Source organism: Oryctolagus cuniculus, chromosome 17, assembly GCF_051225735.1.
Source record: "Oryctolagus cuniculus isolate XC-2025 breed Fujian yellow rabbit chromosome 17, ASM5122573v1, whole genome shotgun sequence".
NCBI lineage: Eukaryota > Metazoa > Chordata > Mammalia > Lagomorpha > Leporidae > Oryctolagus > Oryctolagus cuniculus.
The window spans coordinates 60,165,020-60,189,600 of record NC_142883.1 but is presented as its reverse complement, the minus strand read 5'-3'; the positions used below and the strand labels follow the sequence as shown (position 1 = coordinate 60,189,600).

At 43.2% G+C, this 24,581-nt stretch overlaps 1 protein-coding gene across 3 annotated transcripts in view; it reads left to right on the top strand.

The window, feature by feature from the left end:
• The window catches only part of SPECC1 (sperm antigen with calponin homology and coiled-coil domains 1), a 337,615-nt gene that overhangs the window by 235,936 nt on the left and 77,098 nt on the right, over positions 1 to 24,581 (top strand). For all 3 annotated transcript variants that reach the window (XM_008270674.5, XM_008270675.5, XM_008270676.5), the window contains 4 exons: positions 11,035 to 11,180; positions 12,513 to 12,613; positions 20,209 to 20,290; positions 24,304 to 24,460. In XM_008270674.5, the coding sequence (XP_008268896.3) occupies positions 11,035 to 11,180; positions 12,513 to 12,613; positions 20,209 to 20,290; positions 24,304 to 24,460 (486 nt within the window). The remainder of the gene's footprint in view (positions 1 to 11,034; positions 11,181 to 12,512; positions 12,614 to 20,208; positions 20,291 to 24,303; positions 24,461 to 24,581) is intronic.

The window sequence follows — 24,581 nt, the reverse complement described above, 5'->3', positions numbered from 1 at the left end:
TTTCTTCTGAAAGGCAAAATACAGAGAGCGAAAAAGCGTGGTAGATGGGTCCATTGCTGTGGTACAACAGGTTAACGCCCTGGCCTGAAGTGCTGGCATCCCATATGGGCGCCGGTTGGAGACCCCGCGGCTCCACTTCTGATCCAGCTCTCTGCTATGGCCTGGGAAAGCAGTAGAAGATGGCCCAAGTCCTTGGGCCTCTGCACCCACGTGGGAGACCTGGAAGAATCTCCTGGCTCCTGGCTTTGGATCGGCGCAGCTCCGGCCATTGCGGCCAATTGGGGAGTGAACCAGCAAAGGGAAGATCTCTCTCTCTCTTTTTCTCTCTCTCTGTCTCTCTGCCTCTCCTCTCTGTGTAACTCTGACTTTCAAATAAATAAATAAATCTTAAAAAAAAAAAGAGAGAGAGAGAGGTAGCCTATCTGCTGACTCACTCATAAAATGCCCACAGTACCCCTAAGGTTGTGCCAGGCCAACACCAGGAACTGGAAACCAGGTGTGTGACAGGGACCCATCTTGATCTTTCACCGCTGCCTTCCAAGATTTGCTTTAACAGGAAACTGTCAGGAGCAGAGCTGGGACTCAAACCCAAACACTCCAATATGGAATTTGGGATTCCCAAGGGGTGTCTTTAAAAAAAAAAAAAATTTGTTTATCTGAAAGACAGAGTTACAGAAAGGCAGAGACAGAGAGAGTGAGATGTCTTCCATCCACTGGTTCACTCCCCAAATGTTGACAACTGCCAGAGCTGGGCCCATCTGGAGCCAGGAGCCAGGAACTGGGAGCCTCCCCTGGGTCTCCCATACAGGTGCAGGGGCCCAAGCACCTGGGCCATCCTCCACTTCTTTCCCAGGCTATCAGTAGAGTGCTGGATTGGAAGTGGAGCAGCCGGGATTCGAACCAGCACCTGTATGGGATGCCAACACCATAGGCAGAGGCTTTACATGCTATGCCACAGTGCTGGCCCCTCCAAAGCATGTCTTAACTACTGTACCAAACGCCCACTCCTGGTTACAGAACTTTAAAGGCCACATCAAATAACTAGAATTTGAGGTTGATATAGGCTGGACTTTAAATATAATAGTAGGTGGTTGATATGGATTATGAATGTAATTTTTAATAATTTCATTATTCAAATAAGAAGACTTGGAGCAAAAATGCTTATTTTGCATCAATTAATTTTTAAGGCAAAAACTCCAGGGTATCAGACAATGTGATATATGGAATTTGAAGTCTAAATACATGTTGCTGAAATTTTCAGAAATTGCTTATTTAATGTGTTGATTTTTCCTGAAATATGAAATCATATTTAAATGTATTAGTATTAAAATGAAGAAAAATATTAAGCCTCCTTCTCCTCCGGTACCACCCAATAAGATAATTAGTGTTAATGTTTATATTTTACTCATCACTTTACTAAAATCTATGATAGTATTCATTTATACATTTTTTATGAAAATGGGATTATGTTCTCTACAATACTCTGCACTTTATATATTGTGAACATCTATCCATATCAATATATGGAAATTTTTATATTTTTATTTATTTATTTGAAAAACAGAAAGAGAGAGAGCCCAAGCTCCTGTCTGCTGGTTCACTTCCTAATGCCTGCAGTTGCCACTGCCTGGGGTCAAAGCTGGGAGCAGGGAAACTTAATCAGTGTCTGCCACTTGAGGCAGAAACCCCATCCCTTGGGTCACCACTGCTGCCTCCCAGGGTCTGCATTAGCAGGAAACTGGAATCAGGGACCAGAGGTGAGTATCAAACCTGTCCCTCTGAAATGGGGTGCAGGCATTTGGGCTAGCATTTTAACTGCTAGGCCAAATCTTGTCCCCGTAGCTCCATATATTCCATAGGATGAGCATGCCCTAGAATAGTCAAATATTGTCTTACTGATAAACATTAAGATGATTTTTCTAGTTTTTTTTCCTCTATGACTAATGCTATAATATCAGTCTTTATTCACACCATCTTGTGTAATTGTGTTTCTATTTTTTTAGGCTGAATTCCTAAAAATAGGATTTTATTTTTATTTTTATTTTTTTGACAGGCAGAGTGGACAGTGAGAGAGAGAGACAGAGAGAAAGGTCTTCCCTTGCCATTGGTTCACCCTCCAATGGCTGCTGCCGCCGGTGCACAGCGCTGATCCAAAGGCAGGAGCCAGGTGCTTCTCCTGGTCTCCCATGCAGGTGCAGGGCCCAGGGACTTGGGCCATCCTCCACTGCACTCCCAGGCCACAGCAGAGAGCTGGACTGGAAGAGGGGCAGCCAGGACAGAATCTGGTGCCCTAACCGGGAGTGGAACCCGGTGTGCCGGTGCCGCAGGTGGAGGATTAGTCTATTGAGCCGCGGCGCCGGCCTAAAGATAATTTTTAAAATTTTAAACTGACACCTAAAAATTATACATATCAAGGCAGGTGTCTGATGCAGTGGTTAAGATGGTTTATGGTATGCCCCATTCCATATCAGAGTGCCTGAGTTCAAGTCCCAGCTCCACTCTAAGTTCCAGCTTCCTGCTAAGGCACACCCTGGGAGGCATCAGTAATGACTTAAGTAGTTGGATTCCTGCTGCCTACGTGAGATACCTAGATTGAGTTCCCAGCTCCTGGCTTTGGTATCTATGCCTTGCTGTTGCAGGCATTTGGGGGAGTGCACCAGCAGATGGGAATCTCTGTCTTTCAAATAAATAAAATAAATGAATAAATACTTATTAAAAAATTGTGCATATCGGTGGGGCACCATGTTTTCTGTACATGTATGCATTGTATAATGTTCAATCAGGATAAACATGTCCATCAAACATTTAACGGTTCTTTATGGTGAAAACATCCAACATCCTTTTTTTCTAGGTTTTATTTTGTCTTTTGGAGAAATAAGCAGTGTATTCTCATTATCAAATGGTCATCCTAGGGAGTGGGCATTGTGATACAGCAGGTTATGCCATGACTCATGACACCCCATATCCCATATTGAAGTGCCAGTTCAAGTCTGCTTCCTAGCTAGCCTCTTGCTACTGCATCCTGGGAAGTAGCAGATGATGGCTCAAGTGATCAGGCCCCTACCATCCATAAGGAGACCAGGATGGAGTTCTGAGCTCCTGGCTTTGACCTAGCCCAGCCATGGCTGTTGCAGCCATTTGAGGAATGAACCATGGATCTCTCTCTCTTTCTCTCTCTCTCTCTTTCTGTGTCTTTTTCTCTCTTTATGGCTCTGCATTTCAAGTAGACGAAAACAAACACCTTTTTAAAAAATTGAAGTCAACTTAAAATGATCGTGAGCATTTAGCCTAGCATTTGAGCTGCCACTTGGGACACAAGCGTCCCATATTGAAGTGCCTGGGTTCAAGTGCTGGATCCACTCCTGATTCCAGCTTTTTGCTGGCGCACACCCTGGGATGCAGCAAGTGATGGCTCAAGTAGTTGAGTCACTGCCATGCACCTGGGTAAATGAATTCTTGACTCGTGACTATCCTAGCCCCAATGTTGTGAGCATTTGGGAAATGAACCAGCAGGTGGGAGATACCTATCTGTATCTCTCTCTGCCTTTAAATAAATAAAATAAAATTAATAGAAAGTTTAAACAAGTATACAAATAAATAAATAAAGTCATCCTGCTGTGCAATAGAACATCAGAACTACCTCTATCTGACTTAGTACCCATTAGTCTTTTCTCATCCCTCTCCCCAACTCTCCCCCAGCCTCTGGTAACTGCTATTTTAACTATGAGATGAACTCTTTTAGTTTCCACATATGAGTGAGATCTTGCTTATTGTGGATTATTTCAATTAAATATAATGGCTTCCAGTTCCATCCTTGTTGCTGCACCTAACAAGATTTTATGCATTTTATGTCTAGATGGATGTACTGTACTTTATCCACTCATCAGTGGATAAATTTTTTTTCAATGTTTTGTCTCCATTTCTTAGTTATTGTGAATAGAGCTGCTGTAGACATAGGAGTGCAGATGTCTCTTGGGTTGATTGCACTTCCCTGGGATACAACTCAGTAATGGGATTGCTGGATCATATGGTAGTTCTATTTTTAGTTTAGTTTTTTTTTTTGAGAAACCTGCATACTGTCTTCAACACCATCAGCAATGTGCACATCCTTACCAGCACCTGGTGTCTTTTGTCTTGCTGATAATAGCCCACCTAACTGGAATGAAATGCTATCTCATGGTGGTTTGATTTGCGTTTCCCTCATGATCAGTGATGCTGAGCATGTTTTCAGGTACCTGTTGGGCATCCGTGTGACTTCCTTTGAGAAACGTCTGTTTACGGAGCATATGTTTATGTATTTCCTAACCACTGGTATTTTCTCTTCTAAAAATTGCTGGTTCAATCACTTTTGCATATTTTTTCACTGAGCTGATTTTTTTCTTACTAATTTATGAGTCATTAAGGAGTGTATTTTTATGCTGGTGTATTATGGATCTTTTGACTTTATTGTCTTTCCACATAGGGAATTTCATATTATTATGGAATGTCAGTGTTTTTTATTGTTTCTGGGATTTTTGTTCATTATTTCTCCTACCCCAGTCTTATGCAAATAAAAGCATGTGCAGGTACACATGCATGTGTGTGTGAACACACACATAGCCATTTTGGCTGTCTTTATTTCATCTAATGTGAGCTCTGGTTCTTTTTCTTACAGGTCAGTAGCCAGTCATGTCAGCAGCATTTATTACAAAACCATCTTTGGCTTGCCAAATCCACATTTACCTTGTTCATTTTGTCTGAGTTCAGACACCTTCCCAAACGTTCCCTCATTTCTTATGTTTCTGAGTGAATTCTACCTTACAACATGTATAATGAGATTGTTAGATTGCTGATATGTCTATTAAAATCAGCCTTTTGTTTTAAATGTCATCTTTCATCTACTTTTTCTTTTTTTTTTAAGATTTATTTTTATTTATTTGAAAGGTAGAGAGACAACTGGTATACTCTCCAGATGGCCACAACAGCTGGGTCTGGGCCATCCTGAAGCCAGAAACTGGATCCCAGTCTCCCACATGGATGGCAGGAGTCCAAGCACTTGGGCCATCTTACACTGCTTTCCCAGACACATTACCAGGGAGCTGGATCAGAAGCAGTATAACCAGGACTCAACTAGCACTCTGATATAAGATGCTGGCATCCCAGACATCAGCTTAAACTGCGTACCATAATGCCAGCCCCATTTTTTTTATTTTATTGAATTTTAAGGTAGATGCTATCAAGGATCTAGTTCTATTTTTTTTGTTGTACATTTACTAGTGTTAGTTCTCTCAAGTGCCATTATCCTTTTTATATTATGAAACATTTTCATAAGTCAGGGAATGTTTTTGCCCATCACCAACTCTTGCTTAGGTGACCACATGTCAGGGCCTGACCTTTGAGATCAGTGAGTGTACATTGTATGTGGATTCACTGATGTGACGGCTGATGCTTAGAATCTTCTCATACTTAAATGAAGGGACAACTCCTTAAGGTCAATGTGTAATACAGATACTGGGGACACAGAAACTCCAAGAGAGTACAGAAGGAGTTGGTACCTAGTAGAGGAAATTTATCTGCATCCAGTTTCTTCTCTGGTGAAACCAAAATGTGGGAGCCAGCGTCCTGGGTCTACCTTTGCTTGGTGATTCCATATAATGGCTCTTCCTGAGCTGCCCTGTGTGTCTGGGGTGACCCACCCCTCCCCACCCAGCCAGGGCTTTTCCTGATCTCTGCAAGAATGTGCTACGTGCTCTCTGGGCTTCATGCACCTCTCTAGCCCTGGGCGTCTAAAATATGAGACTTCAGTGGGGTTTTCCCCTTCTGCGTTTTCTTTGGACGAGGATTAGAGGAAAGTCTCTAGGATTTTCTTTCCACTTTCCCCCACCTACTCTCTATGTGGCAGAAATCCTTCAAAGTCCAAGTGGTACACGTGATTCCTTCCCATTGCTGATGTAATACTGTCTCTTTGATTCTTCTTGTTAGGATTTGGAGATTAGGATGCTTGTGTCCAAGTTCTTGTTTTGCTCTGTTTGTCTTTATTACTATGTATTTTTATGTTGAAATGTGAAAATGAACATCAGAAGATACTGTGTGACACCTAAGAGACAGAATATGTCATAATCTCTTTAATTGACAAACTTCTTTTAGAAATGTTTTGTGAAAAACATTAAGAAGTATGATAAGGAAGTTACATTCCAGGTAAGGTCATAGAATGAGTAATGGCACAGAGGCAAGAGACAAAGGGGACGCAACTTCAGGTGGTAAGACAGTAGTCCCAAAGCTAGACCGGCAGAGGGAGGTGATCAGGAGTCAGCCTGGAGCTGGGCTGTGCTGGCTTGTTCAAGGAGGCCTGGTGGTTGTGAGCACGTGGTCCTCTTTACAAATCTTAATTTGCTGTTTGTGAAGGTAAAAGTGGCATAATATGTCCTTACCCAAATGGAGTTAATGTTTGAGTACTGAAAAAAAAATGTACAGGAACTCACCTGTACTTGGGTCAAAGTAGATGGCAACACCAAGTGGCACCTTGATGAAGTAAATGCTGTAGAAAATCAACACTACTGAAGCTCATTCTGTATTCCAACAAGGAATGCAATGGATCATTGCCGATATGTGTGTTAAGTTACAATATTAGACATATAAAAGGCCATAGACGCCCAGCATCCAGTGAGCAGGTGACGCACTGCTTGCCATGGTTGAGGTGAACTGTTGTTGCCTGCCGATGGGCGTGTGTGTCACCAGCTCTGTGTTCATGCGTCAGGCGATCTGGTCTCCAGCCATCCATCATTCTCAGGTATGGGTCACCACGTCCTAAGAGCAAATTATTGCATAAAGATGACAGCACTGAAAATAAGTGTTGGTAGCAATTTTTCTTAAATCTATAGTAAGTTTCAATAATAAATAACATCAGCATGATTATTGTATTTGGAATCCTGTGTGCTTTTCACAGAACACTGATGTATTATAGAAAAATTGCAAGTAGTGTTACCAAACAAAGCTGGACTTGCACCCAAGGCTCACCATTTATAAACCTTGTGAGCTTTGTCCAGTTTTCCTCCTAACACAAGGGTTACTAACATTAGATTTTTGTGGGAAGTTTAATTTAATAAAGTTTCTTAAGACATGTTGTACAGTGCTTGGCATATGCAAGAATACTTCAAAATGCTCATGGAATAATGGAAGTAAAAGTTTATTTTGCCCCAAAATTTTGCAATCCATGCAGTTTCTTTATAACAGGATTTTCATGAACTTTTTGGAAGAATTTTCATATGTGTGGATTTCATAGTTCTTTTACACCAAAATAAATTTATCTTTCAATTCCACTTTCCCCAGGCTTTTGAAATACCCTGTATAGTGGAGTCATTTCATATACATATTCAGTTTACTGAATTTATTAATTCTTATTGTAGTTTTATATGCTGAGAACAGATAGGAAACTTGCCTTCTTTTTGTTAAGTGTGGCTACTATTTCAGATAAAGAGCAGACTGTTTGATGCCCATAGGGGAAGGTAATGTGTTAAACTTACTGAAATAGTGTATGTTTGCATACACTAGTACTTGCAAAACCATGGAAACTGTACTTTGTGATGACCTAAAGAATTTGCAAGGCTTATTTGACTACATGTGTGCTTTTTTTTTTAATAAGTTGACTTTAGAACCTAACATCAGCCTTAGAGGCAATAACTAGTCTTGAAGAAATTCTTACCAATGTGGTACCTTGCATTTTTTTCTTTATTTAATGACTTTGCTAAAATACCTGGCTATAGGCTTAAGTTTTCTTAATATCCTTTATTTGGCCTTGGAACGGAAGATATGTAGTAACTCCATTTATTGCTGAGGCTGTTACTGTTCTAAGACAATTCTAAGGCTGGTGTCAGGAATTTCAAGCTTATTTTCTGATTGAAGTGCTCATCTGCATTGCTTGGGACCAAAAATGGTTTTGGGTTTGGAGTATTTGCATATACATAATAAGACATCTTGAGGATAAGACCCAAATCTAAAGATAAAATCCATTTGTGTTTCATGTGCACCTTATATATAGATAGAGCCTGAAGGTGATTTTTTTTTTGTATTTTTTCTTAGAGGAGAAAGTTTTCTTTTTTTATTTGACAGGTAGAGTTAGACAGTGAGAGGGAGAGACAGAGACAGAGAGAAAGGTCTTCCTTCCGTTGGTTCACTCCCCAAATGGCCGCATGGCCGGTGCGCTGCACCGATCCAAAGCCAGGAACCAGATGCTTCCTCCTGGTCTCCCATGCAGGTGCAGGCGCCCAAGGACTTGGGTCATCCTCCACTGCCCTCCCGGGCCACAGCAGAGAGCTGGACTGGAAGAGGAACAACCGGGACTAGAACCCAGCGCCTGTATGGGATGCTGGCGCCGCAGGCAGAGGATTAAGTGAGCCACGGCGCCGGCCCCCTGAAGGTGATTTTGTACAGTATTTTTAGTGCACCTACATTTTGCTGGTGACCCATCACATTGGGGTCAGGTGTGGGATTTTCCATTTGTGGTATCATGTAGGTGCTCAAAAAGCTAGCAATTTTAGAGCAAATTCAAGTTTTGGTTTTCTGATTAGGGATGCTAAACCTGTTCTAATAAAACCAATAGCATTCTCAGTAATTGTTTTCTATGGTTAGTCAAGTCAGGCTTTGTGGATCCCTCTTAAACCGCATTTGTACACAAGCACATGCAAATAGCTATTATGGAATTTGGTGGAGATTTCTCTAATCCACTTAAATAACTAACAGAGTTTTCTCATACTTTGTTTTACTGTTCAGCCAAGCAGAATGATTGTTTGAAATATTGTCTTTGGATATCTGAAGGAAAGAGTCCTGAATATTGATTCTTGTTGCCTTGCTGTTTTCTTAGGAAGTCTGATTGAGCCTTCCTGATTATCATGTGATGTTTTGAATCACACAGACACTTGGATACCTCAGCAGAATGTAGCATTCTCCGTTTGCTTCTTACTAAATTGTTAAGGAATGACACGAAAGTTAATTTTTAAACGTCACCTTCCTTGAAGGCCCTTTGGTACCAGGTTATTTGAATGAACTTTTATGGAAGAAGCCCATTTGGTTTATTGAGGAGCTTCCTGAGAATGGCTGGGACGGAAATAGGAAATTATTTTCCTGCCCAGACCTAATCTGACTCATTCTCTTTCTACATATTTACCCTGATTTTGTATTGTGTAACACAAAGGGGAAAATAGTAAAACCATCTCCTTTCAGTAAGTTTTTAAAACAATTTAAAAAAAAAAATAGGACCTGTGGCCGGCGCCGCGGCTCAATAGGCTAATCCTCCACCAGCACCCCAGGTTCTAATCCCAGTCAGGGCGCCGGATTCTGTCCTGGTTGTCCCTCTTCCAATCCAGCTCTCTGCTGTGGCCAGGGAGTGCAGTGGAGGATGGCCCAGGTCCTTGGGCCCTGCACCCGCATGGGAGACCAGGAGAAGCACCTGGCTTCTGGCTTTCGATCAGCTCGGTGCGCCTGCAGCAGCGTGCCAGCCGCAGCGGCCATTGGGGGGTGAACCAACGGAAAAGGAAGACCTTTCTATCTCTCTCTCTCTCACTGTCTACTCTGTCTGTCAAAAAAAAATTAAAATTAAAATTAAAAAAGGACCCCTATGGTTTCCTAAATTCTTTATAGGTTTCCCAGAGTTTTACTCACTTTTTTTTTTTTTTGCTTTTGAAAGGGGTTTATGGAGGCAGGAGTGCAGGACAGAGTGGTTTAAGTATTTTAAATTGTATTTCACTTAAATTTATTGTATTCAGGTTGAATGCAGGGCTTAGAGAATTAAATCAAATTCAACAATTCAACTGTGGTAGCTAGATTAATTTCAAAAAGATCAGTAAATAAATATTTTAAATTCCCTCTGACCTTGTTAAAATATACTACCAGAAATAGCCTGTTTGAGGCCTTCTCATAAATTAGTCATCCTGCAAAACAGCTGCAGCAATATGATATAATAAAAGGAGCAGTGATTTAGCAATTAGAAGAGTGGAAGTTTTTGTCTTGGTTCATTCACAGGGAGATTAAATGACATGCAAAGTCCCCTGGATAGGGAAGCCACGCATGAGAGGATTGAATCAAATGAGCTATCTTCAAAGTACTCTTCTCTGGGTTTGTGCTCAGATTTAGAAACCACATGAAGAACATAGCAGGAAATGTGGGGGAGAGCAGGAGCTCCACTCGCTCGGAATTGCTGAGCAATTTTAGAGTCCCGTTCCCTACTGCTGCTTACAGAGAGCAGTGTATGACTCAGGACCCCGCTGTGTAGAGGGGACTGACTCTGGTTGCTCTGGGCAGAAATGTATTGAGTGACTTACAGAAGTGTGGGGAGGGCTGAAGAAACAGTCTCTAGGCTGAGCTCCCAGGAACAGTTCCCAAAGTCTCAATGCCTGCCTAGGGCACCAAGGGAACTGCTGCCTCTGTCTCCATGAAGGTAGCCTTAGGATGAAGAGGCTGCCTGCATGGCTGGGAAGTAATGATTGCAAGTACCAGCACCAGAAGTGTTGTGTCTCTGATGCAGTCTGTGTCAGCATAGAGACACCCTGTGGCCCACCTCTGCCCCACCCAGGTCTTGCCCAAGTCTTTGGGATTGGTGGAACATAAATTACATCTGAAATCCCAGCTGCAGGGGACTCCTGAGGCATCATCTTCCCAACCTCCATATTCTGCATGGGTTGGGAACACCCGTTGACAACCCAAAGTCCTTTGCACTCACCATTCACAGAAAGCTCAGTACGTGTGTGTGTGTGTGTGTGTATTTAAGTCTTCAGAGAAGACTCATATACATGTTATTTAGGGCTAGCATCAAGTCATTTTAAATATACGTATATTATTTCTGACCATTTTCCCAAGAAAACATCTTAAAAACCTGGGAGACCATGCTCTCTATCTACATTATTTCTTCAAGATGCCAGACTGATACAAAAAATAGAATTTTAAATTTCGGATTCTCCTCTAGCTGTGTTCATTTTCTACACGTCAGTTTCCTTCCGTTTCTTTGTGTCCACGTGGGGACATCCTCCACCTTCTGGGTCTGATGTGCTCTTTACCGTGCAGACCAGTGAACGAAGAGCCAGAGCCCTCGGAGGCAGACGTGGCTGGCCGGTGGCATGGCATCTACGTCAACAGGACTTCTCCAGCACCTGCTGAGTCTGCAACCACCGTCAAGTCACTGATCAAGTCGTTTGACTTGGGACGCTCAGGTATTTAGTCACACTTTGCCGTAAACAAAACTCCACTTCCAGAGCTTGACCCGAGATGTCAGGACTGTCTACCCCACTGTGCCCCCACATTGGAGCGACCTCAAGGGCTCCTTTGAGATCACGCCCTGTGCAGTGCTGTGCAGTGTGTGTTGTGTGCAAGGGCCTGAGGCTTAGGGAGGTACCATAGAAAGTCTGCCTCACAAGTGAGACGTCTATGGCCTCCTCCCTGTCTTTACCTCTTCCCTAGCTCCAGTTCTTGCCTTGCTACCTTCCTTTTCTGCCTCTCACAGTCATTCAGGTCACTACTATTTGCCTTCTTCAATCTTCTGAAAATCATACTCTTTCTCTTGCTCTCTCTTTTTTAAAAAGATCTATTTTTATTTATTTGAAAGGAAGAGTGACAGAGAGGGAGAGAAAAACAGAGAGAGGAGCTGATCTTCCATCCTCTAGTTCACTCTCCAAGTGGTCACAACAGTCAGCGCTGGGCCTGGCAGGTGCCTGGAACTCCATCCAGGTCTCCCATGTGGGTGGCAGGGCTGCTTTCTGGATTGAAAGCAGAACAGTTGGGTCTTGATTCAGGAATGCAGGCATCACAGGTGGAGGCTTACCCCACTGTGTCACAATGCCAGACCCCATCTCCCCCAGCCATCCTCACCTTACACTCTGCCGTTAGTCTCTGTTCTGCCTGGCCTTATGTGTGAATTTTTGTGCTAATTCTGTCGCTCCTGCCCTTGGTGCATTCCCACCCTTTTCTGGAACAGTCTGACGGACTCACGACTCCCCTTTAGTCACACTTATCTGCATATATGAGAAAGACGCATGTAATATAGTAAATAGAAGAAACAAAATGTGCATCTCTCCATAATAACATTATGTTTCTTCCCTTGACTACAACAAACATGCAGCTATATTGGAAGATGAGAGTCTTAGATAATCCTAGGATATACCTGGTTATCTCTGTCAAAATAGTCTGCCATGAAATCAGCTGAAGATTAGGCTACACAGACTGAAAGATATGAAATCCTAGTGAGTCAGTCTGTGAGGGTAGAAAATGAATCAACAGTAATCGTTTGTACAAGAACCTGCCTGTTCCTTCCTCCCGTAGATACACACACATATACACACTTTCTCTTTTCCACAGGTTCTCTGTGACTAGGGCCTACACTTTTCCCAGCTAACTCTTCCCGCCATCCCTTCCCTAATTTGACCCTAAACCAGAGGAGAAAAGAAAAATAGAGTAAATGTTTCACTAAACATCGTGAACTAGTCAAGAACTAGGATCTGCTATTTTGAAGCAGAACACCTGTATGTCCCAATGTCTTTTCTTGACAGGTGGAGGTGGGCAGAATCTTTCTGTGCATAAGACCCCCAGAAGTCCCCTAAGCGGAATACCAGTGCGGACTGCTCCAGCAGCTGCTGTCTCTCCGATGCAGGTATGAGAAGTGCCCCAGAAAGAATCAGTGTGTGGTTTGTTGTGCATCCTTCCAAGTGTTTTCCTGTATGCACATGTTTGTGTGTGTGTAGAAAGAATGTTTTATAACCTGAACTATACTACACATTATTCCAGCACTTTATCCTTGGAATATAAGTCCATGAGGGCAGAGATTTTTGTTTATTTTGTTTACTGTTATATCTCTTGTGTAGAACACTGGTTGTTGGCACATAGTCATATCATAATAGAAATTCAACAAATGTTTCTTGAATAAATGAAGGGATATGTCGGAGATGTCTTTAAATATCAAGTATTTAGAAAGTAATTCGTTCCTACTTATTATGCAGGTATTTATTTGGTCACTCTTCTATTGACAGAATTTAGGTTCTTTTGGATTTAGATTATTGTAATACAGTGAAAGTCCCTGTATGAATTTTTGACCACCCATGGGGCTGTTTCTAAGTGCATCATAATTCATTTTGAAAAATCAGGAATCTCTAGCTAGTTAAGCAGAGAGGAATTTAATGCAGGGGATTTGGCACTGGAAGGACTGGAGGAGAAGGCCGTAGTCTGCACTGAGCTCCAGGAAAGGTCCCCAGAATACCTCAGAGTCAAGCCATTAAGAGGCTGGCATTGTGGTATAGTCAGTAAAGACACTGTGATGCCAGCATCCCTATGGGCTCTGGTTTGTGTCCTGGCTGCTCCACTTCCAGTCCAGCTCCTTGCTAACTTCCTGGGAAAAGCAGCAGAAGATGGTCTAAGTGCTTGGGCCCCTGCTGCCCACGTGGGTGACCAGGATGAAGCTCCTGGCTTCGGCCTGGCCCAACCCTGGTCGTTGCTGCCATCTGGGGAGCAAACCAGTGGATAAAAGATCTGTCTCTGTCTCTCTCTCCCCCTCTCCAGATAGATAAGCTCTTTCAAATAAATAAATAAAATCTTAAAAAAAAATAAAAGAATTGGCCCCATTAAGAGATTCTACTTCTACCAGAAGCAGAAACTAAATGCTTACCCATGACTACCACTTATACGATCCACAGTCAGCTTTGAGACCACACTGCCAGAGGTGCAATCTGTGACAGATACCCAGACCAAATGCCTTCATAGCAAGCTGCAGAAGGGCAGACCTGTCCTCCCTTGCACATTCTAGATCTTCCAAGAATGGGCCCAGTTGACAGAAGTGACGTCGCTTGGTGAACCAAGCTGCTTTTTTTTTTTTTTTTTTTTTTTTTTTTTTTTGGTTTTTGATTTATTTATTTGACAGGTAGAGTTACAAACAGTGAGAGAGAGACAGGGAAAGGTCTTCCCTCTATTGGTTCACTCCCCAAATGGCCACAATGGCTGGAACTGCACTGATCTGAAGCCAGGATCCAGGAGCTTTCTCCAGGTCTCCCATGTGGGTGCAGGGGCCCAAGCACTTGGGCCATCCTCCACTGCTATCCCAGGCCACAGCAGAGAGCTGGACTGGAAGAGGAGCAGCCGGGATTAGAACCAGCACCCATATGGGATGCCGGTGCCTCAGGCGGAGGATTAACCTAGTGCGCCACGGCACCGGCCCCAGTGAACCCAAGCTTTCAAGGCGTTTGGAAAAATAGATTCTTTGCTTTCCAGTAAATCACCCCACAGAGACTAGAATGGACTCGCATGAGCAAGTCCCAAGATCTGACACAAATTGATTCCTAGAAATGGAAAATGCATTACTAGAAAAGAAAATGCATTTCCTCTGTTGTGACACATTGGAAAAGCTTGATTATATGCATTGCCCTTCAATTTATACTCTACTCACTGTATATCAAGTGCCATTTTCCCAGAATTTTGACATCCTTTGTAAATGTTAAGGATTTGAGTAAGTGAACAATGATACCTTGTTTTACTTTCTTCAGCAGTAAGGTTAAGCACTTCATATGTCCACAGGCCATTCTCTCTGTGTATGTATGTGTTTGATCGCTTATGATACTTCACTCATTTTTCTTTTAAGCTGTAAAATATAGTCTTTTTCTTACTTGTAAAATGTAGTGTGCTTTTTCTAAACATTTGTTTTATAAGTGTTGATACTATTTTTTTGTTTTAACTTTGTTCAAAGTTTACTAAAGAAAAAAATGTGCATTTTTGTGTTCAGTGTTTTCCTTTATAGCTTTAAGGATTTTTGTTCCCTGCATTAGAATGTCTTTTAGATTTTAAAATATTCTCTATTAGATTTTTTTAAAGCTTGATTTATTTATTTGAAAGACAGTTACAGAGAGGCAGAGGCAAAGAGAAAGAGAGAAAGGGAGAGAGAGAGAAAGAGAGAGGCCTTCCATCTGCTGGTTCACTCACCAGACGGCCACAATGACCAAGGCTGCACCAATCCAAAGCCAGGAGCCAGGAGTTTCTTCCAGGTCTCCCATCTGGATGCAGGGATTAAGGACTTGGGCCATCTTCTACTGCTTTCCCAGGCCACAGCAGAGAGCTGGATCCGAAGTGGAGCAGCCGGGGCATGAACCGGCACCAATATGGGATGCTGGCACTGCAGGCAGTGGCTTTACCTGCTATGCCACAGTGCTGCCCCTCTTTATTAGATTTTAAAATAGTCTCCCTTAATATATATATATATATATATACACACATATATATATTATTTTTTTTGACAGGCAGAGTAGACAGTGAGAGAGACAGAGAGAAAGGTCTTCCTTTTCCGTTGGTTCACCCTCTAATGGTCGCCGCGGCTGGCGCACCACGCTGATCCGATGGCAGGAGCCAGGTGCTTCTCCTGGTCTCCCATGGGGTGCAGGGCCCAAGCACTTGGGCCATCCTCCACTGCACTCCCTGGCCACAGCAGAGAGCTGGCCTGGAGGAGGGGCAACCGGGACAGAATCTGGCGCCCCGACTGGGACTAGAACCCGGTGTGCCAGCGCCGCAAGGCGGAGGATTAGCCTAGTGAGCCGCAGCGCCGGCCCCCTTAATATATTTTTAAAAGAGTCATATACCAAAAATATTTTCCCTTTTGGACTTCCAGTTTCTTATCTGTAAGAGTTTGTATTAAATTATTTCTAAGGTTGTTTATATCATGTGCATTTTGAGATTTTTATCTCCATACTTGAGAAAAACCACTTTTTCATTCTAATTAAATGACTGGAGATGACACACTGATGACAACTTATAGAGGTATGCTATCAAACATAAATTAAAGGACAAAGTTTTAATCCTAAGGTAACACTCTGGAGGAAGAGATTTGATCCCATGAGGGATAATGTCAGAATGTGACCACTAAAGAAAGGCAGGAACAGTTTGGTTTATGGCATTATGAATTTACTTCCCTAAATGGAACTCAAGTGTTAAAGGTCATTTGCTGAGTGAGGAAGTATTGATTGAACAGTGCTGATCTGAAGTATCCAGTATTCATGTATTTCAGTAGTGTGTACTCAGAATTGAGTATGTGTTTATGGTTTTTTGTTTGTTTATTTATTTAAAGATTTATTTATTTATTTGAGAGGCAGAGTTAGAGAGAGGGAGAGACAGAGAGAGAGGTCTTCCATCCACTGGCTTCACTTCCCAAATGCCCACAACGGTCAGAGCTGGGCCATTCTGAAGCCAGGAGCCAGGAGCTTCTTCTGGGTCTCCCATGTGGGTGCTGGGGCCCAAGCACTTGGGCCATCTTCTGCTGGTTTCCCAGGCCATTAGCAGGGTGCTGGATCAGAAGTGGAGCAGCCTGGGGAGCCGGCACTGTGGTGCAGTGGGTTAATATCCTGGCCTGAAGCACCGGCATCCCATATGGGCTCCGGTTTGAGGCCTGGCTGCTCCACTTCCAATCCAGCTCTCTGCTATCGCCTAGGAAAGCAATAGAGGACAACACAACTCCTTGGGCCCTTGCACTGGAGAGGGAGACCCGGAGGAGACTCCTGGCTCCTGGCTTCGGATTGGTGCAGCTCCAACCATTGCGGCCAACTGGGGAGTGAACCATCAGATGGAAGACCTCTCTCTCTCTCTCTCTCTCTCTCTCTCTCTTTCTCTCTCTTTCTGCTTCTTCTCTCTCTGTGTGGTTCTGACTTTCAAATAAATAAATAAATCTTTAAAAAAAGAAAAGAAAAGAAGTGGAGCAGGTATTCCATTCACTTGTTCACTCCTCAGATGGCTACAATAGCCAGGACTGAACCAGGCTGAAACCAGGAACTCCATCCAGGTCTCCCACATGGCTGCCCAGGGCCCAAGTCTTAGGCCATCTTTCACTTCCTTCCTAGGTACAGTAGCAGGAAGCTGAATCAGTAGCAAAGCAACCAGGACTCCAACTGGCACTCCCATATGGGATACAGCATTACAACCTGTGACTTAACCTGCTGTGCCATAATGCCAGCCCTTCCCTTAATATCTTAAAGAAGACTTTTATTACTTCCTTCGTAAAACCCATAGCAATGTTTGCTTGGTTTTAGATGATGTTCCTCTATCTTAATTGCCTTCCCAAAGCAGAAGAAATACTCTCTGGAGGAAGATTCCATTATTAGAACCTCAACTTACGTCTGGAGTTTTTCAGGCACATTGTAGTCAATTAAAAAAAAATCTGACGCACAAGTAGATAATAACAAATGACAAAAAAAATGGAGAAAAATGACATTATAAATAGATATAAGAGATCCAGGTATTGATATTATTAGACAAAGACTTTAGTACATTAAATAAATCAATTTACATTCAAGAAAATAGATGACAAGGTAGATAATTTCATCAGTAAACTGCAATCTATTTTACAAATCCAATAGAAATTCTGTAACCTTTTTTTTTTTTTTTTTTTTTTACAGGTAGAGTGGACAGTGAGAGAGAGAGAGAGAGAGAGAGAGAGAGAGAAAGGTCTTCCTTTGCCGTTGGTTCACCCCCCAGTGGCCGCTGTGGTGGGTACACTGCGCTGATCTGAAGCCAGGAGCCTCCTCCTGGTCTCCCATGCGGGTGCAGGGCCTAAAGACCTGGGCCATCCTCCACTGCACTCCCTGGCCACAGCAGAGAGCTGGCCTGGAAGAGGGGCAACCGGGACAGAATCTAGCACCCTGACTGGGACTAGAACCTGGTGTGCTGGCACCACAGACGGAGGATTAGCCTAGTGAGCCGCGGCGCCAGCTGGAAATTCTGTAACTTTAAAATAACTAAGGAGCTGGTGCTATGGCATAGGGGGTAAAGCCGCTGTCTGCAGTGCTGGCATTCCATATGGGCGCTGGTTAGAATCCCGGCTGCTGCACTTCCGATCCAGCTCCCTGCTGTGGCCTGGGAAAGCAATAGAAGACGGCCTAAGTCCTTGAGCCCCTGAATCCATGTGGGAGACCTGCAAGAAGCTCCTGGCTCCTGGCTTTGGGTTGACGCAGCTCTGGCCATTGTGGCCATTTGGGGAGTAAACCAGCAGAATGAAGACCTTTCTCTCTGTCTCTCCCTCTTACTATCTGTAACTCTACCTCTCAAATAAATAAATTTTTAAAAATATTAAAAAAAAGACTAATGAAATTGATGAACCTCTGACAAGACTGCACCAAAGAAAAAGGAGGGTGTAAACTATGTCTATCAATAATTTTTTAAGATCTCATAGGCATTAAAGTGATGGTAGAATTTTTTGTGCTAATAATTTTTGTTCTTTGTGCTAATAATTGTTTAAATATTTCATTTATTTACTTATTGGAAAGGCAGAGTGACAGAGAAGGGAGATCCTTCATCTGCTGGCTCATTCCCCAAGTGCCCACAACAGCCAGGGTTGGTCCAGGCACTGCATTTTGGGTTGCTGGTTTTTGGATGCTGGCATTGCAAGCCCTGGCCCATCCCACTTACCATGATACCTGCTCCATGTGTTAATAAATTTTAAAATGTTAATGAAATGGTAAAAATATTTTTTAAAATGTAACTGAACTGGCTAATGCCACGGCTCACTTGGCTAACCCTCTGCCTGCGGCGCCGGCACCCCGGGTTCTAGTCCCAGTTGCTCCTCTTCCAGTCCAGCTCTCTGCTGTGGCCCAGGAAGGCAGTGAAGAATGGCCCAAGTCCTTAGGTCCTGCACCTGCATGGGAGACCAGGAGGAGGTGCCTGGCTCCTGGCTTTGGATCGGCGCAGGGTTCCGGCCGCAGCACACCAGCCGTAAAGCGGCCAGGCCACTGGTGGGTGAACCAACGGAAAAGGAAGACCTTTCTGTCTGTCTGTCTCTCTCTCTCTCTCTCTCTCTCACTGTCTAACTCTGCCTGTCAAAAAAAAAAAAAAAAAAGTTAAAAAATGTAACTGAACTAACATAAGAAAAAGTAGAAAATCTTAGTAGTATATAATTTAAATCTTTTCCTCAAAGGAAATGTCAGACCCAGATGGCTTCATGGTAAAATCTCCCAGACATTTAAGGAAGAAACATCAATCTTGCATAAATTCATACAGAAACTAGGAAAACACTAGAAAAGAAATAAACCTTTATTTTAAGGGCACAGCATAACTTTGATACCTAATTCTGGTAGACATTAAAAGACAGGAAATTAAAAGTCAGTCTGTCTCTCTCTCTGTCTATACCTTTCAAATAAATGAAATAAATAATGAAAAAAAAAATAAAGGTCAGTGTCTCTCAAGAACTTCCATCCAAAAATCCTGAGCAGAATCTTGGTGAAACAGGGGTGGGAGTTGGCCTAACAGTTAAGATGTTACTTGGGATGCCCACATCCCATATCAGAATGCATGGGTTCGTGTCCCAGCTCTGCCCCCAGTTTCAGCTTCCTGCTAATGCACAGCCTGGGAGGCAGCGGATGATGGCCCAAGTACTTGCGTCCCTGCCACCCGCAAGGGAGATCCAGATGGAGTTCCAGGCTCCTGGTTTCAGCCTGGCCCAGGGCTCCACTTGTTGCAGGCATTTGGGGAATAAAACAGTGGATGGGAGATTTCTATCTGTCTCTGTCTCTCTCTGCCTTTCAAATACATTTTTAAAAAATAAACAAGAACGAAAAACGGGATTTTTGCACAGGTCCTTGAATACATAGACTATGCTTTTCCCAAGGCAGATTAGTAAATTATCTCTGGGCAGAAAAAATGGATGATGAGAGGTGAAAGGAAGACTTTCTTTTTACCACTTCCCCTTTTGTTCCCTTTGAGGATTGCATTGATTACTTATTCGAGTAAATAAATTATTTTTTTTTTTTTTTTTTTTTTGACAGGCAGAGTGGACAGTGAGAGAGAGAGATAGAGAGAGAAAGGTCTTCCTTTTGCCGTTGGTTCACCCTCCAATGGCCGCCGCTGCAGCCGGCGCACCGCGCTGATCCTGGCAGGAGCCAGGAGCCAGGTGCTTTTCCTGGTCTCCCATGGGGTGCAGGGCCCAAGCACCTGGGCCATCCTCCACTGCACTCCCTGGCCATAGCAGAGAGCTGGCCTGGAAGAGGGGCAACCGGGACAGAATCCGGCGCCCCAACCGGGACTAGAACCCGGTGTGCCGGCGCCGCAAGGTGGAGGATTAGGTAAATAAATTATTTTAAAAGCTCTCTCTCTGATGATTCTAATGTGCTTAAAGGACTATTGCATGAGTACATGTGTGCACACTATTCTACACACACACACACACCTGTGTTTATGCTGTTCTCAATATCACAAGCTCACCTGTGCTGGTGTATCCCTTGGTTTTTATAGAGGCATTCGACTTACAGCAGTGTACGGTCAGCCAGCAAAGGAGTTGCTCAGCGCCTGGACCTTCCAGACCTTCCACTCTCAGGTAGATTACCTAAAACCTGCAATACTTCTGTGGGTGGGGAGCTGACTTTTCTTTTCCGTGCATAAAACTAAGCTTTGAAAAATAATTGGTGGCATTTATTCTAAGCCATTTCAATCTAAATGTAAAGATTACGTAGGTTAGATCCAGGAGTGCAGCCAATGAGAAAACCAAGTGTCTCTTGCAACCTGCACTTAGTGCTGTGTGTGGGGATCACGGAGAGATACCAAACTTGGTCATTTAGTTTTAACTGAATCTCAAGAATATGTACTAATCTTTAAAAGAAACAGCTATTTTAAGAAAAAATTGTATTTTATTTTGAATTTGTCTGTTACTTTCATGATTCTTAAAATATGCCTCCAGGAGGAGGGCGATTAGTCAGGTTCGTGAGCCCATGTCCTGCATCTGAATGCCTGGGTTCAGTTCCTGGTCTGGCTCCTGATTCCAGGTTCCTGCCATTGCAGACGCTAGGAAGCAGCACATGATGGCTCAAGTGGTTGGGTTCCTGCCACCCACCCAGGAGACCCAGATTAAGTTTCCGGTTCCTGGTTTTGACCTGGGCTGAGCCAATTGTTGGCATTTGGGGAGTGAACCAATAGATGGGAATATTATCTGTATGTCTCCTTCTCTGCCTCTCAAATTTAAGTTTAAAATTTTTAAAAAATAATTAATTAAAAATGTGCCTTTTTAAAGATATGCTTGTCTTTGTGTGTAACCCTCTTCTGTTGTTATATCATATTTAAAAGAAAATCCAAATACTCGAAGTGGGGGTTGCAGTGGGCACTCTTCATGTCACATTCTCATTGTGCTGCGCCTCCTGCTGGTGGCTTGTGTGCGTAGCTGTTAGCGGGGTTATAGGACTGGGACTGATTGCTGTAGCACTGCCACTCACAGCCAACTTTGGCCCTGTGACTCCACCTTTCCGTGCTTCAGTTCCTCACCTCTGAAACAGCAGTAGTGCTGTACACCTCACAGGACTGTGGCAAGGATCAAGGTAACACATTCAGAGCCCTTAGAAGGTCAGCACTTTGGCGCAGCAGGTTAAGCTGCCGCCCGCGACACTGGCATCCCATGTCAGAGCACCTGTTCAAGTCCCAGCTGTTCTGCTTCTGTCCCTTACCCTCCTGATTTGCCTGGAAAAGCAGTGGAAGACAGCCCAAGTGCTTGGGCTCCTGCCACTCATGTGGGAGACCCAGATGGGGTTCTAGGCATCTGGTTTCCACTGGGGCTAGGCCAGGGTTGCAGCCATTTGGGGAGTGAACCAGCAGACGGAAGATTTCTCTCTCCCTCTCCCCCTCCCCCTGCCACCTCTCTTTCTCTCTTGCTGCCTTTTCAATAATTTTTTTTTTAAATCTTAAAATCTGGTCATGCAGTGAGTGTTATGGCAGCATCTTCTTTTATCACCCTATCCACTGTCACCCACTGAACCAGCTCCTGTTTCCAGAAAAAAGAGAACAGCACTTTCAGCACAGGAGGATGTTAAGGCAGTTCAGAATATGTGCCTTAGGAATTAGGTGTATATCTGTGGTCACTGTTAGGAAACACAAACAACAAAAAGAACACTAAATGAACTGTTTGCCAGATCCTGTAGGAAGGACAAAAGGCAGAATTCTAGATCACAAAGCAGATTTGTCTCTTTTTTTAAGTTATTTTTGTTTATTTGAAAGGAAGAGTTAGAGACAGGGAGAGACACACAGAGAGAGAGGGAGATCCAGCAGAAGGATGACCTCTCTGTCTCTCTCTCTCTCTGTCTCTCTCTCTGGTAATCTGCCTTTCAAATAAATAAAAAAATAAATCTTTGTTAAAAAAAGATAACAAGCAAGACCTTTCATCCTCTGATTCACTCCTCAAATGGCCACAAAGGCTGGGACTGAGCCAGGCTGAAGCCAGGAACCAGGAGCTTCATCCTTGTCTCCCATGTGGCTGCAGGGCGCAAGCACTTGGTCTATCTTCCACTGCTTTTCCCAGGCACATCAGCAGGGAGCTGGATGGGAGGTGGAACAGCTGGGACTCAAATTGCTGCCCATAGGGGATAGCTGTGCTGCTGGCGGTAGGTTAACCCACTCTGCCATAGTGCTGGCCCCCAGGCTTGTTCTTACTGTTTCTGTGAGCTAAGTTTTTCTTCTGAATCTTCGATTTTTTGTGGAATTAATAAGAATTTTAGATTTATGTAAACACTGACATTGAGGATTTAAAGATGATCTTGGCCCATTCCCCTGATTTTACATGTGAGCAATTCAAACCCTGTAGAGGTGAAGTGATTGACTAAAGGCCACATTGATTTTGAATACATCAGGGACCAGGATGTTTCCGAATTCTTTCTATCAAGTTGCCTTTTGATAAAGAGGCTGGCAATTGCTCTGATTAGGGGCTTCATAAATAGGTGATAAAATTTTATACAGAGTTTTAAATTCTAATAATGACTTCTAGAAAGAAGGGAATTCTCCTGAGATCAGAAGAATGGGGGGGGGGGGCCATTGTAACCCATGAGTCGTACTTTGGAAATTTATATTCATTAAATAAAAGATAAAAAAAAAAAAAGAAGAATAGGGGAAAAAATGCAAGGGGTTGGTGGAGGAGGAGACACACGAGAGTTTAAGGTCTGGGAGACCAAACCTCAGCACCGCTTTACCAGAAGTGGAGTGAGGAGACCAAGACAATATTGAAATCCCACCTCAGCTGCTCTGTGGGCTGAAGTAGGGGTTAACGTCATTGTATGTATAGTGGAGGGTGAAATTTCTTTTTAAATTGTGGTAAAAAAAAACACACAGCATAAAATTTATTTTAACTATTTTTAAGTATATTGGGTGAGCTTTTGATCATCCTCCTGTCCTGTCCTCTCTATTCCACCAGCTCTAAAGTGTCCTATTGTGTAGAGAAACCATTCTTTTAATTAACAAGATAAACACTGAAGTTGAGACCACAACAGCCTTGACTGTGAAGTAAATAGTTCATTGACAACCCTGCCCCGGCACCCACAGGCACCTGTCTACTGGGATGATTCTATTTACTATAATAAAGAAAGGATTACAAAGTGAAAATTGCTTGCTTCCAACAGTTTCCTGTAATTGCTTGTCAACATTGAGGTCATCAGAAAACTGCAGAAATAGGAATTAATGTGCTGTTTTTGTTGTTCTCTTTAGTGTTGAAAACACTGTTTTTCTCTGCTATTTAGAGCTAATTGTCCTCACTCCCAACTTTACTACCCATAATTGATGGCTGTTAGCTCTAGAAGTAATGTTTTCTTCCGTGACTAGTGACTATCGTGGGTCATAGGGAGCAAGCCTATGGCCGTGGGCTTAGCCCCAGTCACTGGCCTGTTGTATTTGAACAAATCACTTCCCTGAGCTTCAGTTTTCTCCTGATCTGTACTTTCTGGTCCTTTAAGAAATAAATATCTTCTGGAGGGTTCATTTTGTTTCGTGATCTGTTTTGATTCGGACTAATCTGATAGCAGGAAGGAGCCTTGAAAGAATTATTTTTTACTTACTTTTTAGCGAGCCAGGCTCTGTGATCGCACTGGCTTTTTCCCCTTGTAAAGCAGTAGGCATTCTTGGGTCCCCTCCGACCAGCTGTGAGTGGATAATCACACGAGGCATTTTCCTGCCAGCTCACTCACTCTGATGCCCATTGATTCAAGCAAAGAGTGTCACTTGGGGTGAGGACGGCTCCATGGACATGTGAACTGTGCAGCTGCACAAAGCTCTCAGAAGGGCACATGGCTGACTTAATGCTCTGACGATGCTGTCTTGAAATGTGTCGTAATTTCTGAACAAGGGACTGACTCGGCACTGGGGTCTATAAATTAAGTGCTGCATCCTGCCTGGAGAACGCTTTTTAGAAAACACCAGGTCCTTATTTGCATTTTTATTACTCCAGAAGCCATCAAATAGTCTGTGTGTGTGCATGTGTGTGTGTGTGTGTGTGTGAACTTGAAAATAGTATTGTACTTGAGATGAAGTCTCATGACCTATGAAATTTCTCCAGGGATAGTGATTATGCTATTGTTCTCACAGATCTTCTGAAGGGAAGGGCTGAGGACCTGAAGCCGGACCCTTACCTCCGAAAGAGTCCATCTCTGGAGTCACTGAGCAGGCCGCCATCTCTGGGCTTTGGGAGCACCAGGCTGCTGAGTGCTTCCACTGGGGGTTTGAAACCACAAAGCAAACTCAGGTATCATGTTTTGAACAGTGAGAAATCAAAAAAACAGTGATATGGTTACTTCATATTCCTCCTTTTGTTTTATTCCTATGGTCAGTTTATTTCTACAAATGTTTCTTGAAAGGAAATTGCT